Source organism: Erpetoichthys calabaricus, chromosome 8 (genome assembly GCF_900747795.2).
Source record: "Erpetoichthys calabaricus chromosome 8, fErpCal1.3, whole genome shotgun sequence".
NCBI lineage: Eukaryota > Metazoa > Chordata > Cladistia > Polypteriformes > Polypteridae > Erpetoichthys > Erpetoichthys calabaricus.
Window position 1 is genome coordinate 20756513 of NC_041401.2, and position 18160 is coordinate 20774672.

The 18160-nt window shown below is 41.4% G+C and overlaps 1 protein-coding gene across 1 annotated transcript in view; it reads right to left on the bottom strand.

Annotated features, from left to right (window-relative positions):
• Positions 1 to 18160, bottom strand: part of myo3b (myosin IIIB) — a 619900-nt gene that overhangs the window by 204547 nt on the left and 397193 nt on the right. Inside the window, 2 exon segments of the mRNA XM_051930711.1 lie at positions 10916 to 11121; positions 15936 to 16013. Of these exon segments, the coding sequence (XP_051786671.1) occupies positions 10916 to 11121; positions 15936 to 16013 (284 nt within the window).

The window sequence follows — 18160 nt, forward strand, 5'->3', positions numbered from 1 at the left end:
TAACCGTTATGCCACATATTCTGGATGTATGTCAAAGAGGGCCTTTGAGGCCCTACTGGGGATTTTATTACTGACTATTATTTATTTCACATGAACTAATGGTGGGTTGGTTCCCATCTTGTGCCTAACGGAATAGGGACAGGCTAAGGCTCACCATAATCCTGAACTGGTAAGAAAACGGATCAGTGGATGGATGCTTTTACCTGGAAAAAGGCAGGGCAATATGCATATTTTTCTTTCTGATTATTATCATTCTTTGACATCCCTTTCACAATTAAAAAAATATCAGGACTTTTATATTGCAGTAAGAGTTAACACTTTCATTTATATTTGTCATTTTCATTAAAAGAGCTCCCCTGGCATGCAAACATTTGATAAAAAAAAGCGTGTAAATGAAGCTAAAAAGTTGAAATGGTCTTACATGACATGTGTGGAATCCAGCAGACAGAATGAAAAGAGTTCTACTAACAAAGCGTGAAGAAGCTGCGCTCGGAGGCCATGTTTGTGATAAAGTGTACAGCAAGCTATTTTTCTCATTTCAAAACGCTATGGTCTTGCCATGAGCCAGGACTGTAAAGTAGGGGATGACTTTTAACTAGTAAAAAAGTGAAGAAATTAAACAAGTAAAGAAAAGAAATCTTTTCAAACAACTTCCCAAAATGAAAAAAATATGAATTAATAAAAGAAAAAGATGAGCTTCAGCAGAATAAAAAAGTGCTGATGAGAAACTCAAGGCAAGAATACTTTACTGGACAGTCGTGGATTCAAACACTTGTCCTAGAGATCTTAGGAGAAAGTAGGGTGAAATGACACCTTTTATTGGCTAACTAAATAGATTACAAATGCAAGCTTTCGGGGCACCTAAGACCCTTTCATCAGGCAAGGAGCCTTAGCTGCCTCGAAAGCTTGCATTTGTAATCTATTTAGTTAGCCAATAAAAGGTGTCATTTCACCCTACTTTCTCCTGTATCAATATATGGCTAACACGGTACAACACTCTACTGCTAGAGATCTTACAAATAATTAAACAATTAAAAAAGGACTTCTTGAAGAACTTATTCTTATGAAGACCTGCTTCCCAAAATACATTCTGCTGATTCGCAGACATTGCATGAAACCAACCTAATTTTAAATCTCAAGATTCTAAAACAGGCCATGTTTTTGCACCCTTATAACATGCAAGCACATTTTAAAGTTTTCCCTCATTATCTCCTAAGCTCAGTTGTTTTTCTTAATTATTATAAGAATATCAATGATCTTTCCATAGTACAAGGTCTTCTAAGAAGTGCATTTTCTTACTCCTTATCTCTTAATGACCTAAAGGAATGATGGGAAAGGGACCTTTTGATTCAAATTTTAGAACAGGAATAGAATTTAGCCAGTCATTGATTACATTTTAGTTCAAATCCAACCTGTCATTAAGCACATGTATTGTTAGGCCACATGTTCTGGGAATGTCTTACATGATTTCTGGACAGAAATCACTGTGTACTGTATATCTCTCGATCAGCCTTGCATTCTAAATACCTCCTAATGCATTAATAAGACATGTAGATTGTGTGTGTGGCATACTTTGCTCAAATGATCCATGTTATTTCAAAGCTACTTATTATTTTTTAAAATGAAAATGGCCCAGATTGAAATGACCTTTCCCTTAGAAATAGTCATAGTCATGTAGACATAAAGAAAATATTATATATACAGTATATATATATATATATATATATAAAAATATATATATATATATACAGTATATATATATATATATAGATAGATAGATAGATAGATAGATAGATAGATAGATAGATAGATAGATAGATAGATAGATAGATAGATAGATAGATAGATAGATAGATAGATAGATAGATAGATAGATAGATAGATAGATAGAAAGAAAGCAAGCAAGCAAGCATCTGGAAAGTATTCACAGCGCATCACTTTTTCCACATTTTGTTATGTCACAGCCTTATTCCAAAATGGATTACCGTAAATACCCGCATATAGGACGATACCATGTATAGGACGCAGTGGATTTTTGACCCTAAAAACCATGGAAAAACCTGTGTACCCGTTTATAGGATGCATCCTGATTTTATGTTACCGGGGTACTAATTAAAAGCTGCTGCCGCCAGCACCAGTGATTGTATCCATGTGTTTGTGTTAGGCTGGAGTATCTCTGAACAACAACAAAGAGCCAGAAACATACCGGTACTAGATGGCAAAAATGACGTATCGGTGACGTGAATACAGTAGTCTCCCGCTTAAGTACGCAACTTAAACCTGCGAAGTTTGTGCATACTTAGCCGCCACTCCCAAATAGCTTGCATTTCGCTATGATGTTAAAGAAACCAAACGGCAAGCGTCTAAATGAGTCTCAATGCTGCGAAATCAACTCGAAGCTAAGCAAAACGTCTGCACCCAGTAAGAGGGCCATAGCGTGTTCTCGACATCGAGGATTAGCTGCTCTGCTCTGAAGTTCAAACTGAAGCTGATGATACATTCAATGATCTTAAGAAATCGTTTGAATCCTTTCAGAGCAAGATCCGGGCTGTCTCCCTCAAAGCCAAATGCAAGAAACTTCAAAACCTTTGCCAAATAACGATTCATGACATGCTTAACTAATAAATCTTGAACCCAGAATTTTAGGGAAAAATATGCGTACTTAACCGGGATGCATAATTAAACGGGTGCGTACTTAAGCGGGAGGCTACTGTATTCAAAATAAAACACTTTCCAAATGTTACAATAAGGCATACAGGTGGATGTATAGTAAAATGAGCTTTCAAACGCCGTGTCATTCTCCAAAATCGATACAGTATTAGCGACGCTACATCTGAAAAATACTTTAATTTGAAATGGTGTGAAATGCCAGTGCGGGGGCAACGGCTAATTGCGCATGGACTGAGGCATACCCCAGTAGCTACAATTGCAGCACTGCTAACCGACTGTCGCTTGAAAACAAAGCTTGAAATTCAAATTTGATTCAAACCACTCCTCTCTGTCCCGTCACACAGCCATCGAAGGCGAATGAGAGGCACTGACACATGCGCACACGATCATAAAGTCCAATATCCCATTACGTAGTTTTAAAAAGGTACGGTAGCTGTTCATTATTACCCAGTCAACATGGCGAAGACAACACGACAGAGCTATACTGCAAAGTTTAAACTGGAAGTGATTACGTACGCGAAAGAACACGGGAACCGGGCAGCAGAGCGGAAGTTTGGTCCGACAGAATGCGTAATCCGAAAATGGAGAAAAGCCGAAAGTACCATCAAGGAAATGCGAAAGGTAAAGAGGGCGAACAGAGGCTCGAAGGCTCACCACCCTAACCTGGAAAAGGCACTCATTAAATGGATTGAAGATACCCGTCGTGACTGCCTGGGGGTCAGCACCACTACCGTTCGTTTACAGGCTCTAAGATTGGCGAAAGAGCAAAACATCCCAGAATTCAAGGCATCGATGAACTGGTGTCAGAGATTCTTTGGAAGAAACAAGCTTTCAATAAGACGAAGAACTACTATTAGTCAGCGACTATCCAGCGACCACGAGGAGTTATTAACAAAATTTCAAAGTTATGTCATCAAGATGCGTCAGAAATACAACTACGACATGAGCCAGATTGGAAACGCCGACCAAACTCTGCTGACATTCGACCTGCCATCCGAGAACACAGTATACATCAAAGGCGCAAGGACCATCACTATGCGATCGACTGGAAACGAAAAGAACCGTTTCACCGTGATGCTTGGGTGTATGGCTGATGGTGCAAAGTTACCACCGTACGTTGTCTTCAAGAGGAAAACCATGCCCAAAGACAAGTTCCCGAGTGGTGTGATAGTCAGGGTGCAAGAACAAGGATGGCTCAATGAAAGCATAATGGACGACTGGCTGAAAACAGTATGGATGAAACGTGACGGTGGTCTAGGGAAACAACGATCGATGCTGGTGTTAGATGCCTTCCGATGCCATACAATGACAATGTTAAATCCAGATTGAAGCGACACAATACAGACCTCGTCATCATCCCCAGCGGCATGACCAGTATTCTGCAACTGATGGATGCCGTCGTGAATAAGCCATTCAAAGCAGCACTAAAGAAAAAATGGGCAGAATGGATGATTAATGGTGAACACACTTTCACCAAGGGCGGCAACATGAGGAAAGTCGACATGCCTACAATCTGCCAATGGATAGTAGACGCCTGGAAAGAATTGCCAATCAAGATCGTGGTGAAGGGATTTAAGAAATGTTGTATCAGCAACATGTTAGACGGCACGGAAGACGACATTCTTTGGATGGACGATGCTGACGACGTTGACCAAAAGGAGGAAGACCTGGACTATCATGATGACTGTATAGCACAACAGGAGTGGGATGCTTTGTTTAATAAGGACAGTGACGACGAGGATTAAATATTGATGAATAAGGTATTGTAATTTGAAATTTTTATAATATATTTCTGATACGGTATTATATGGTAATAAACGAGTGCCGCATAATTATTTATTGATGACTGAACACTTCTTGAATCGCTGTGTGCAACGTGTAAAACAGTTTGCATGTGTGGCAGCAGAAAGGTACCGTAATCACGTTTGAGAATTGCTGTGTGCATCGTGTAAAATAGTTTGCATGTGTGGCAGCAGAAATGTACCGTAATCACGTTTGGGAATCGCTGTGTGCAGCGTGTAAAATAGTTTGCATGTGTGGCAGCAGAAAGGTACCGTAATCATGTTTGGGAATCGCTGTGTGCAGCTTGTAAAATAGTTTGCGTGTGTGGCAGCAGAAGTGTACCATAATCACGTTTGGGAATCGCTGTGTGCAGCATGTAAAATAGTTTGCATGTGTGGCAGGAGGAGGGTTAGATTTGGCGGGCGGGGTTCTGTCATCTTGAGTAGTGAATTGTTGGTGGGCGGGGCTCGGTGAATTATATATAGATTTATAATTTTTGTAATAAAAGTATCCATGTATAAGACGCACTTGGGTTTTTAGGCCTACTTCTTAAGAAAAAAAGTGCGTCCTATATGCGGGTATTTACGGTAAATTCATTTTTTTCCTCAGAATTCTACACACAACACCCCATAATGACAACTTGAAAAAAGTTTACTTGGAGATTTTTGTAAATATATGAAAATAAAAAAATTGAGAAAGCACATGTACATAAGTTTTCATAGCCTTTGCCATGAAGCTCAAAATTGAGCTCAAGTGCATCCAGTTTCCCCTGATCATCCTTGAGATGTTTCTGCAGCTTCATTGGAGTCCACCTGTGGTAAATTCAGTTGACTGGACATGATTTGGAAAGGCACACACCTGTCTATATAAGGTCCCACAGTTGACAGTTCATGTCAGAGCACAAACCAAGCATGAAATCAAAGGAATTGTCTGTAGACCTCCGAGACAAGATTGTCTCAAGGCACAAATCTGGGGAAGGTTAAAATTTCTGCTGCTTTGAAGGTCCCAATGAGCACAGTGGCCTCCATCATCCATAAGTGGAAGAAGTTCGAAACCACCAGGACTCTTCCTAGAGCTGGCCGGCCATCTAAATTGAGCGATCGGGGGAGAAGGGCTTTAGTCAGGGAGGTGACCAAGAACCCGATGGTCACACTGTCAGAGCTCCAGAGGTCCTCTGTGGAGAGAGGAGAACCTTCCAGAAGGACAACCATCTCTGCAGCAATCCACCAATCAGGCCTGAATGGTAGAGTGGCCAGACAGAAGCCACTCCTTAGTAAAAGGCACATGGCAGCCTGCCTGGAGTTTGCCAAAAGGCACCTGAAGGACTCTCAGACCATGAGAAAGAAAATTCTCTGGTCTGATGAGACAAAGATTGAACTCTTTGGTGTGAATGCCAGGTGTCACGTTTGGAGGAAACCAGGCACCGCTCATCACCAGTCCAATACCATCCCTACAGTGAAGCATGGTGGTGGCAGCATCAAGCTGTGGGATGTTTTTCAGCGGCAGGAACTGGGAGACTAGTCAGGATAAAGGGAAAGGTGACTGCAGCAATGTACAGAGACATCCTGGATGAAAACCTGCTCCAGAGCGCTCTTGACCTCAGACTGGGGCGACGGTTCATCTTTCAGCAGGACAACGACCCTAAGCACACAGCCAAGATATCAAAGGAGTGGCTTCAGGACAACTCTGTGAATGTCCTTGAGTGGCCCAGCCAGAGCCCAGACTTGAATCCGATTGAACATCTCTGGAGAGATCTTAAAATGGCTGTGCACCGACGCTTCCCATCCAACCTGATGGAGCTTGAGAGGTGCTGCAAAGAGGAATGGGCGAAACTGGCCAAGGATAGGTGTGCCAAGCTTGTGGCATCACATTCAAAAAGACTTGAGGCTGTAATTGCTGCCAAAGGTGCATCGATAAAGTATTGCGCAAAGGCTATGAATACTTATATACATGGGATTTCTCAGTTTTTTTATTTTTAATAAATTTGCAAAAACCTCAAGTAAACATTTTTCACGTTGTCATTATGAGGTGTTGTGTGTAGAATTCTGAGGAAAAAAATGAATTTAATCCATTTTGGAATAAGGCTGTAACATAACAAAATGTGGAAAAAGTGATGCGCTGTGAATGCTTTCCGGATGCAGTGTAGATCGATAGATTTGGTGAAATTTGGAAATTTTGAATATGCTGTGTGCAAGTAAAAAAATCAGATATTATGTGCACTCTCTTTAAGGCAATCTGCACATGTGGGGATATCTAATACTATATAAGTGGTTAACCGGTTGATTATAAGCATTGCATATATAATACTAAAGCAGATCCTCAGGATGCTAGTAACAGTCTGATGAATTCAGGATTTCTAGAAGACTAATAATACAGTTATTCAAAGACTAGACAAAAAAAACAACTTCTTTGATATTCTGATCATTTACCTGCATTTACTTAAATTCCTGTTGATACCTGTTAGTTTTTTTGAAGGTAAACACTAAGTGCAGTTTTGGCAGAGCTTAATGTCAACCTTTGAAAGGAAACCATTATTTACTAAATCCACTATATTAAAAGTTTAACTATCACGCATAATTACAAAGATTTTAAGAAAGCTGCATGCCACAAGAGATGTGGAAGAACTTGTGTATGAACCAATACATGAATCAGAATTAAAAAGAAGAGAGTACTTATTTGGGGGTTTGGCAATATTTTACTGAACAGAGAAAAATAGACACTAGTCACACAACATCTGCAACTTGTACTGCCGAGATCAAACAGGTAGTTAAGAGGTCATTAGCCAGTCTGATAGATGGTAGGCATGGACTGACGTTCTTGCCAGGATAGTGTCTAGGTTCTTACCTGGATGTTAGGCCAAGGTAGTGAGTGGCCAGAAGAAAAGACATGGAGTTCCATACCTCAGCCAGGAGGCGGACATAAGATACCAGCTGTGGCTGACAGCCAGGGCCCTTACCCAGCCGGGAAGCCCTGACAATGGGAGGACCAGGGGAGAGAGCTTTTTCAGGACATTCTCTTCCACAGACCGACAGACGGCAGCCCCCTTGGCTTACGGCGGGGTCATGGGTTTAGAACATGGAAGCTCAACCTGGCTGGGGCCAGTGGCCACCACCAGGGGGCGTCTGGACGTTTGCTGGGCCTGTTTAGCAGCACTTCCACAACACCAGGAAGTGCTGTAGGACGAAAGTCATTGGAGACCTGAAGTCCTTCCGGGTGTCATATGAAAGAGGGCCAGCCACCAGTATTTAATGGTGTGAGTCGGGAGGAAGAAAGACAAAGCCTGTGTGGAGGACTGGAGGTGAAAGGTCTGTGTGATCATTGTTGCCATTTTCTGTATTCTGTAGAGAAGTAGGGTGCAATTAAAAAAAAATGCTTCCCCACAGTAGAATAAATGTGCGTGTTGTGTGCTGAACCTGTGTCCTGCCCGTCTGTGAAGGGTTGGGGCAGCTGTATGCCCCCGGGCTTCACACATTATAAAAATAGAAGCAGGCATGCTGGAAGAACAGTATAACAGAAGGACTGGAGAGACAGCCTTAAAAGAATGTATGCTCCCTCAACACACTAGGTGGCAGCAGTCCTGGGCCGGGGTACCCATACACAAACCTGCAGGGCGTGCTTGGAATTGCAGTCCCGTGGAGCAGCCTTTATGGGTTCCATGGGTGCTGCCAGGGATGAGCTGCAGGGATTGGCTGTCCCTACTTTGTGAGGATTCCACTTCACATGGAAGTTTTTCCTCCATGCAACCTCTTAGCATCACTCAGGCGAATAGGAGTCTGGTGTCTATTAAGGACAAAGCTCAACTGAGAGGAGTGGCAAAGAGAAAAGAGCAAGAACTGAATTGTTTGGTTTTCTGAAACCTTGGAGAAACCTTTGTCTGTGAGGTTGTGTATGCTATATATCTATTTTAACTTAGCAATTTATATCAAAAAAATAAATGAAATTATGTATTAATTATCAGACACTGCAGGCAGCCAAGCAGGCAGTGACAGTAGAGATAGACTGATACATTAGGAAGGCACTGTATAATAATTCCAGAAAAAATAGGGAAGGCACTATATAATTGGCAGACACAGGAGGCACTAGACAGATAGATAACAGTATTAGCTATATGGTAGTTTTATTTTATATACAGTAATCCCTCACTTATCGCGGGAGATAGGTTCCAAGGCTGACCACGATAACTGAATTTCCGCGAAGTAGGGACACCATATTTATTTAATTATTTAACGTGTATTTGGACGTTTTTAAACCCTCCCTGTATTGTTTACAACCCACCCTTTACTCTATTAATAACAGGGACAACTGCTAAGCAATATGAAATCGGTAGATAAGTTTACACTTACTGTATAGCGAAGTACACGTAGCTATATATGACGTGATGATGGTGATGAATATGCTGTGCAGTAAAAATGATGACGATGAAGGTGATAATCCCCTGAATGCAGTAGCAAGAGCACGTTAATGCTGAATTTGTGAGATGAGATTTCCTGGTTAATGCAGCACTCCGTCGCTGAGCCAATCAGCAGCACACAGGAACTTTACTGCGTGCTCTGATTGGGTAGCTTCTCAGCCATCCGCCAATAGCATCTCTTGTATGAAATCAACTGGGCAAACCAACTGAGGAAGCAAATACCAGAAGTAAAAAGACCCATTGTCCGCAGAAACCCACGAAGCAGCGAAAAATCCGCATTATATATTTAGATATGCTTACATATAAAATCCGCGAAGTCGTGAATCCGCGAAAAGTGAACCGCGAAGTAGCGAGGGATTACTGTATACTATATATGTATTTTTTTTTTAACTTTTCGTTCAGTTGAAGTGTTATTGAAAGTAGAGCAGGCATACAAATGCCCAATGAAAGTCAACACTCTGTGATCAGTTTATTTGTTCACTAATAGTTCACTAATGCAAAAAGAATATTTTAGGATGTGCTTACTACATTTTTTAAATATGATTTCCGTTGTCATATGTATGCACATGGGGAACAATTTAAGGGCTTATGTGATTGTAATTCTCTGCCAAGACATGTGATGATGCGGTCTTCTTCTCCCACTACAGAATGGAAGGTTGACACAATTCCACCTATGATGTCACTTCCTGGACCCGTCTCTACCTCCCAGAATGCCTCTTAAAATCAAAGCAACGCCATTTTGGACCGTCTGACTAGGAAATCCAGGACGACTCAACATTTTGTGCTTTACACGCGTTTTCTTTTCATGTCTTTTGTGTGCCTTTAATATACAGGGTTGGAGGTGAAGGTGCCCCAAAACACTTTGATTGTGTTTATCTCATTACACAAGAGAAGGAGTTGTAAATAGAACTTAAGTAATAAAGGTTGTGGCAAGCGGCTGGGGGTGGCACCCAGCCGGGATGCTCAGAAGGACCGGAGGAGGGATCACGCCTCCTCCAGACCGCGAGGGGGCAACCGCCCTGGTGGCTTTGAGTTAGGGTGAGAACCCTAACTACAAAGAGGACTATTTCATTTATGTTAGGTAGAATGCCAAGAGGGGACTGGGTGGTCTCGTGGCCTGGAACCCCTGCAGATTTTATTTTTTTCTCCAGCCTTCTGGAGTTTTTTTTGTTTTTGTTTTTTCTCTTCACCCTGGCCATCGGACCTTACTCCTTTTCTATGTTAACTAATGTTGTCTTATTTTAATTTCTTATTTTGTCTGTTATTTTTCTTTTCTTCATTATGTAAAGCACTTTGAGCTACTTTTTGTATGAAAATGTGCTATATAAAGAAATATTGTTGTTGTTTGGGGACCATGGAAACTGAGCTTGGAAGCTCAACCCTATAGGGGCCCGTGGTCATCGCCAGGGGGAGCCTTGATGCCTGGAAAGCCCTGGTCCTCAGCACTTCTGCCACACTAGGAAGTGCTGGGGGGGAAGACGACCAGGGACACCCAGAGTGCTTCCGGGTGCGCAGCCGGTACTTCCGCCACGCTGGGGAGTGCCAGCAGAAGATTATCGGGAGGCACCTGGAACACATCCGGGTGATTATAAAAGGGGCCACCTCCCTCCGTTCAGTGGCTGGAGTCGGGTGGAAGAGGACAGAGCTAGGAGGAGAGGAGTGGAGGCAGACCAGAAGAGAAAGGCATTGTATTGAGGGCCTGGACTTTGGGGTGATTGGTGCTGCGGCACTGGGGTGTGTCTGTGTAAATAGTGTAAATAAAAGTGTTGTGGTGCTTAAATCATGTCTAACTGTCTGTGTCTGGGCTGTTCCCCACAAGGTATACAAAGATTCAACATAGCATAACTTTAGACACAGTATGGGTACCAGCAGATATATTACACTAAATGACTTTCAATTCAATTGACACTATTTCTTTTCTTCATCTTTCTTCTGCTTAAAGTCAAATAGTTTTTAATTCAGACATTTTACAAGTGGAATGTCCACGTATCTTTGCCATCTAACGTCTTATACTGAACATATTTAAGACTTTCAAAAATCAAGACTCATTACCTTCTAACAAATTCTTCGAAGAGTATGCGATGGGAATAACCTTGTCTCCTGATGTTGACCGTCTCCAGAATGCCAGTGTAGCGTAGCTGAATCAGCACCCTCTCTCTAGAAAACTTCAGTGCCTGTCGGTCGTCGTTGGGTTTTATGCACCTTACAAAGTGAGGAGTCCCAACTACCATTTTAGACAAAAGATCCATCAGAGAATACTGCAAAGAAGAAGACAGATTCTTTTTGTAATGATCTTATCCATAATTGTTGTATAGCGAGCCATCAACAATTTACTAGTTAGACACTGATTCATTTCAAAATTAGGAGACTCTAGTGAAATCTGTGAAGGTGTCACAATTAAATAATTCAGTCACGACAATGCAAAACGTAACTCACTAGTCATCAAATCAAATTTGGTTTCATTAGGGTTACAGGGCCCCACAGAATGTCACCAATTAGAAGGTGACCAGCTGCACAAACCCCAAAGGGGAATGCAGATTAGGACAAGTCCATAATAATGTAGGTATGTTATTGGCAAAAAGGACTTATGGAACAAATCCAGTAACACAAAAACAGAATTTGATAATGCAGGCAGGTCATTGATATACTGTAGAAGGCCAAACAGCTAATACTTCCAAATCCATGATAGGATCAACAAAATACAAAGACAGGCAAAAAAGGTTAAAAAAATAAGTATGCAAATACAGGGAAATACTAGAAAAATCCCAGAGCACTATAAGAATACTCAATCGAAGGCAACCCTAGGAAGAGGCTGGTGCAAAGGCAAGAATGCAAATACTAAAAGAAAACTACTGTGGATAACACCACAGATTATGTCTCCAGCCCCTCCATCATGTCACTGTTGCCCAGTAGTAATTGCCAAGGAGCAGACCTTGATAGACGGTGTTATGTTTTAGCCACGGTTTTCTTATATGTTCGAGTAACGTGTTTTTTGTTAATGTTGGTCTGTCTAATTATTATTTGTTATCTATATAGGTTGTGTTCTCTGATGCTTCTTGTACGAGGTAGGGAATCCATTCCCAGACGTTTCCCATTCCCGGGAATGAAACTGCTGGAATTCCCGGCTGAACGGGAACAGCCAAGCTCACATATATAGCAAGTGTAAAAATCGATCAAGAAATAACAGAGTTATAGTTGAAAATAATTAAGTGGCACGTTTTCTTGGCCCACGGTGTAGTGTGTTGCTCATTAATTCAGTCAACAACATACCAGCAGCAGTCAGTCTCCCGGCTCCCACTAAGACTGAGCACAGTGGACTGGGAGGTGTCTGCACTCTGCAGCTCACGAATGCCAGGACGGGGCAGAGTTCATTGACGTCTGTGCTGTTGACAGCTTTGAACAGCAACTTGAAATTGCAATGCATCAGCCTGTTGCATCCGCATTATCTCTTGCTAAGAAACTTGCCATCACAGAATGATGACAAGAAACTGGATGCATCAGTAGAAGCCGAAATGGCGGTGCTTCAGAGCAACAGCAAGCGCGGGCGTTGTTTAGAACAAGTGTATTAGTATCTGATGACTGTGCCGCCTACTTCAGTGGAGGCAGAGCGTGCTTTCTTAGCGGCTGGTGTACTCTGCACGAAGGTGCGCTGTCACCTGGACGACCACACGCTCGACACATTGTGCTGTCTACGCTCTTATTACCGCAACTAAAGATACATGTACTTATATGACAGCATGAACTGCTTGTAGTTAAGGTTAGTCTTTTATTGGTGTCAACATATTGCAGTAGTTTTATTAAAAATAAGTGTCGCTCGTTCTAAAACCGTTCACATGTGAGATGCCCGTGCACTGTGTCATTCCCGGGAGCCCAGGATTCCCAGGAATGACATGCCGGATTCCCGGGAATGGATAAACCCGTCCAGGAATGGATTCCTTAGTACGAGGGGAATTCAAAAAGGTAAAGGTAATCTGAAAATCATGCAGTAATCACAACGGACAGAAGCTGAGGCAACACAACACGTTCTCAATGGGTTATGGGTAGTTCGAACACACACACAGCACAGCGTTCTAGTTAAACCATTTAACCATTTTTAAAAAATGTGCCATAGTGAGATTTTTTTGGGCAGAGGGGACAAAGCCTGCTGAAATTCACATAAGAATGTTGGCTCAGCAAAGACGTGAAAACAGCATCACTCAACGAAAACGTTTATGAGAATGCAATGATATGCTGCGACAATAATCACAATAATAAAGAACAACTGATCTATTATATGGTTTCTACAGTCTTTAGTGAAATTATTTTTCTTTTATTTGGTTATTTATGTTTTAACATACATATTATATATATGTATGTATAAAATACAAGGTAAATCAAAAAGTAAAGGCAATTTGAAAATTATGCAGTAACCGCAGTGGATAGAAGCTGACGCAATACAACTCGCTCGAGATGGCTTATGGGTAGTTTGAACACACACAGCGCAGCACTGTGAGATTAGTGTAGTTGAAGCTGAGGTCAAATGAACATGGACGCTCCTCTGTGGGATTGCAACTCGCTTATAGTGAGATTTCTTTCAACAGAGGGAGTGAAAGCTGCTGAAAGTCACAGAAGGTTGTTTCGCTCAGTACAGAAGTGACAACAGCAGGACTCGATGAAACATTTACGAATGGGTTTGAAAGGTTTAAAGCCAGAAGAACAAGTGTAACTGATGAAATTCAATCTGGTCAGCCATCAACATCACCCAAACAAGCCCACATCAACCTGGCGAATGTCTTCATCAGAGAACACCAACAGATTACTCTGTGTGATGTCGCTGCACATTTGGATCTTAGTTATGGATCTGCACATGCCATGGTGCATGATGACTTGGGGTACCATAAAGTTTGCACAAGACGGGTACACAAACAACTTACTGATTTGAACAAGCCAGCAAAGCACTGTGTGTGTTCAAGCTACCCATAAGCCATCACAAACGTGTTTTATTGCATCAGCTTGTATTCGTTGTGGTTATCGTATAACTTTCAAATTGATTTTACTTTTTCATTTACCCTTGTATTTTGTGGGTAAACCCCAAGAGGCTTTTCACTGCTAAGTGACCAGTCTCAGCCATGAAACTGACGACTCATCTAGTGATTTTCTGTAGAAGCCTTCATTTACATAACCTTAGCAAGTCAGAGCTGTTTGGCAATGCACACTCAGTCTCGTAGCCTAACATGCCCAGCACCTCATTCCAACCAAATCCATGACTCGCTCCGACACAAACCAATTTGATTTTGTCTTTAGTAATGTGGGCATGAGAGCAGACGACTAATGAATGCTTATTGGGAAGTACAATGCATGGAAAGCAGAAACAAGAAATTAGGAACATGGGTGTTTTGGACCTCAGAAACAGAAGATAAGCTTGTCTGTCTGATGTCTCATTTAATGTAGAAATGACAAAATGGGAAAAAGAAAAACAAAAGGGCTGAGATTGTGTCTGAACTCACCCTACTTGTACAGCACTGGCTCTTTCAGGCAACACTCTATCAGCTTTAAGAAAAGTGGGGAACACGCGACTGTGCTGGAAAGTTGGCCCACATTCATTACATTTTTGTAGTCTTGCAAATCGACATCGTTCAGTGACAAGATCAGCAGTTACAGTTGACAAGTGTGACATATTCTATGACTAGAAGTCACCTAATGTGACATCTGTTTGAGCGGTTCATTCACTGATTGTTGTTCTTGAATTAATTATTTGTGATTACTGATTTTTCTCGGTTTCTGAATTTTTTTCTCTTTTCTGTCTGTGTTTTTGGATCTCGATTTGGACTTACTTGTTTTGGATTGACTTTTAGGCAAATCCTTTATTTGCTTTTTTGGCCATTTGTGTTTTCTTTTTCAGTTTGTTAAATACATTATTCCTTTGTTCCTTTATTAAAGGATTGGGATTATCTTACAAGGCATAGTTTCTCTGTAGGTATTTTCATTAACAAGTACAGTGATCCCTCCTCCTTTGCGGGGGTTGCGTTCCAGAACCCCCGTGAAAGGTGAAAATCCGCGAAGTAGAAACCGTATGTTTATATGGGTATTTTTATATTGTCACGCTTGGGTCACAGATTTGCATAGAAACACAGGAGGTTGTAGAGAGACAGGAACTTTATTGAAACACTGCAAACAAACATTTGTCTCTTTTTCAAAAGTTTAAACTGTGCTCCATGACAAGACAGAGATGACAGTTCCGTCTCACAATTAAAAGAATGCAAACATATCTTCCTCTTCAAAGGAGTGTGCGTCAGGAGCAGAGAATGTCAGAGAGCGAGAGAAAATCAAACAATCAAAAATCAAAAGGTGCTGTTTGGGCTTTTAAGTATGAAAGTCAGATAGAGAGAGGGAGAGAAAAGCAAACAATCAAAAATCAATAGACGCTGTTTAGGCTTTTAAGTATGCGAAGCACCGTGCGGGAAGCATATTGTGCAACAAAGCAGCCACAAGTAAGCCCAGCAAGGAAGGGAGCAATGTGAAGGTAGTCTTTCAGTGTTTTTTGATGAGCATCTGTATCCTCTAGGGGTGCGAACAGCCCCCCTGCTCACAATAAATTTGAGGAGTTTTATTTAATACGCAATACATGCTCTGATTGGGTAGCTTCTCAGCCATCTGCCAATAGCGTCCCTTGTATGAAATCAACTGGGCAAACCAACTGAGGAAGCATGTACCAGAAATTAAAAGACCCATTGTCCGCAGAAATCCGCGAACCAGTGAAAAATCCGCGATATATATTTAAATATGCTTACAAAAAACATCCGCGATAGAGTGAAGCCGCGAAAGTTAAAGCGCGATATAGCGAGGGACTACTGTACTTCTACTTTATAAAAAATAAGACTATTGTAATAAAGTTAGTGTTGGTCTAAAATTAGAGGGTCAAGTTCTGAGGGAAAGAGTTGAAAAATTAAAGTGTGTCAGAGTGTTCTCTAACACGAAGAAAATAACTTGAATTAACAAGTTTAAGAAAAATAACGAAATTAAGGTACATAATTAACAAATCATAGGAAGAAAACAAAAAAGCACAAAAGGGTAAAAGTCAAATCATAAATACCCTGAAGTAGGAGGCAACCGTCTGCCTACGCATATTTGTTGTTTCTTCAGGATGATGCATTATCTCCATTGTGTCCACCTGCAAAGGGAATTCAGGAGTTAGTATTACAGTGGCAGAGAAGACATCTTTTCTAGTACAGTAACAAAACAAATTAAAATTCCCAAGCCCACTTAATCCAAATCAGGGCTGGAGCCCATCCTGCCAGAACAGAGCACAAGTCAGGAGCTGGTGCCGACTGGAGTGCTATTCCATCACAGGACCCACTCAAACACCCGGGCAAATTTGGAATTGTCTGTTAGCATACCCTATACATATATGACAATATGCCAGGGGTGGGCAAAGTTGTTCCTGGAGGGCCGCAGTGGCTGCAGGTTTTTGTTCAAACCTAATTGTTTAATTAGAAAACAACTAGCTAACCCGCGGCGTAGCATACGCCACATAATTATGTATTGATGGGTGAACACTTCCTGAAAGACACAGTTGTCCAAATGGGGTTGGTTTTGAGGATACGACTGTAGGTGAATGAAAAGATGTAACTCTGGAGAGGGCAACATACTATACAGCGTTTTACACTCTGCATACAGTGATTCACATCGAAGTATAGACACTGCTAAGACCATGGAATACCCTCGCAAACTGTTTTACACGCTGCATACAGCGATTCACATCCGCGACAAATATGATTCTTCTTAGATGGTGCTGTCGCGTCCACCTTCGCTCTCGAAGCATACACACTGTCATCTCCAATGACGTCGTGTTTTGTGAGTTGCTGCGTCCGAGTTGGTGGGCGTGGCTCTGCGAGTTTTCGTCGTATCCAATGGTCTTAGAGTTGGTGGCTGTGGCTCCTTCCTGCATGCTTTCATGGGTGTCTTGCTTTGCTCTTGCGTGTTTTCATGGGTGTCTTGCTTGCTCTGGCGGCGGCTTAGTGAATTATATATATATAGATTCTTGCCAATAATTTAATTTCATGGCTTGTTAATGCTTTAACTCTGCTATGTCAGGTCATTCTCATATCCTACATTTTTTTTTCCTTTCTAAGTATATCATCCAAATGATTTCAAGTCTAAAACTGGATGAGTAATTCTCAGTCCTTCACTTTGTTCTCTTCACTTTCTTTCCACGTATTTAATTAAACCCAATAGTGCATGATGAATACACACAGAGTTGTAAATGGAAACAAGCTAAATAGAGAACTGCTGCTTTCTTTTGTCATTTGCATCTTATGGCTAATAAGGAGCAATTACAAATGGAGACTACAGCTGTTTAAGACTAAAATAGGCAATAAGGGTTCAAAATCTTAACAAGTGAGACAATGAAAATGAAGCAGAAGCAATAAGAGCTTCTTATTAAGCAATTGGGTGGGAAGAAAAATACACAGCCACTGCGGCCCTCCAGGAACGACTTTGCCCACCACTGCAATAAGCAGTAAATACAACAGTAACTATTGGTACACAGACAAGAGAGAGTGTAAAACTCCTGTTAAGATAATAAGATATGGCCTAAGGCAGCAATGCTAAGAAATGCATCACTGTGCTGCCCTTGACAAACCTGAGTAAAAAACTCATGTAGACAAACGATGCAGCAACTTTCTTAAAAATATAATTTCTAGACTATAATTACCCAATAGATTCAACAATTCCACACTTGAAGCGGATTTGGCTTGCATGCCCAATACAGGTGCCACAACACAAATGACTACCTCTAATGGTACCCCTAACTTGCAATGTTTTTATTGCATTTTGTTATATTTCACTGGGCTCCAGTTCTTTTTTCTAGCATACCCCATTACCTAACCCAGTAAGCTTGGTCTTTTGGTAAGTCACGCAGTCCAATGAGACACGCTTTTCTTTTGTTTCTACTTTGGAATCGGCACATTTCAATTTCAGTCAGTCAGGATGCTCCCTGCAATTGCAATCCAGCTGCACAAGACTATCAGCCATTGCATCTATCAGCTCAGAACCACTTTTGTTGCTTCGCAGCCCCTCATTTCCTTCTCATATACAATACAATACAATTTATTTTTGTATAGCCCAAAATCACACAAGAAGTGCCTCAATGGGCTTTAACAGGCCCTGCCTTTTGACAGCCCCCCAGCTTTGATTCTCTAAGAAGACAAGGAAAAACTCCCAAAAAAAACCTAGTAGGGAAAAATGGAAGAAACCTCAGGAAAGGCAGTTCAAAGAGAGACCCCTTTCCAGGTAGGTTGGGTCAATACAATATAATAC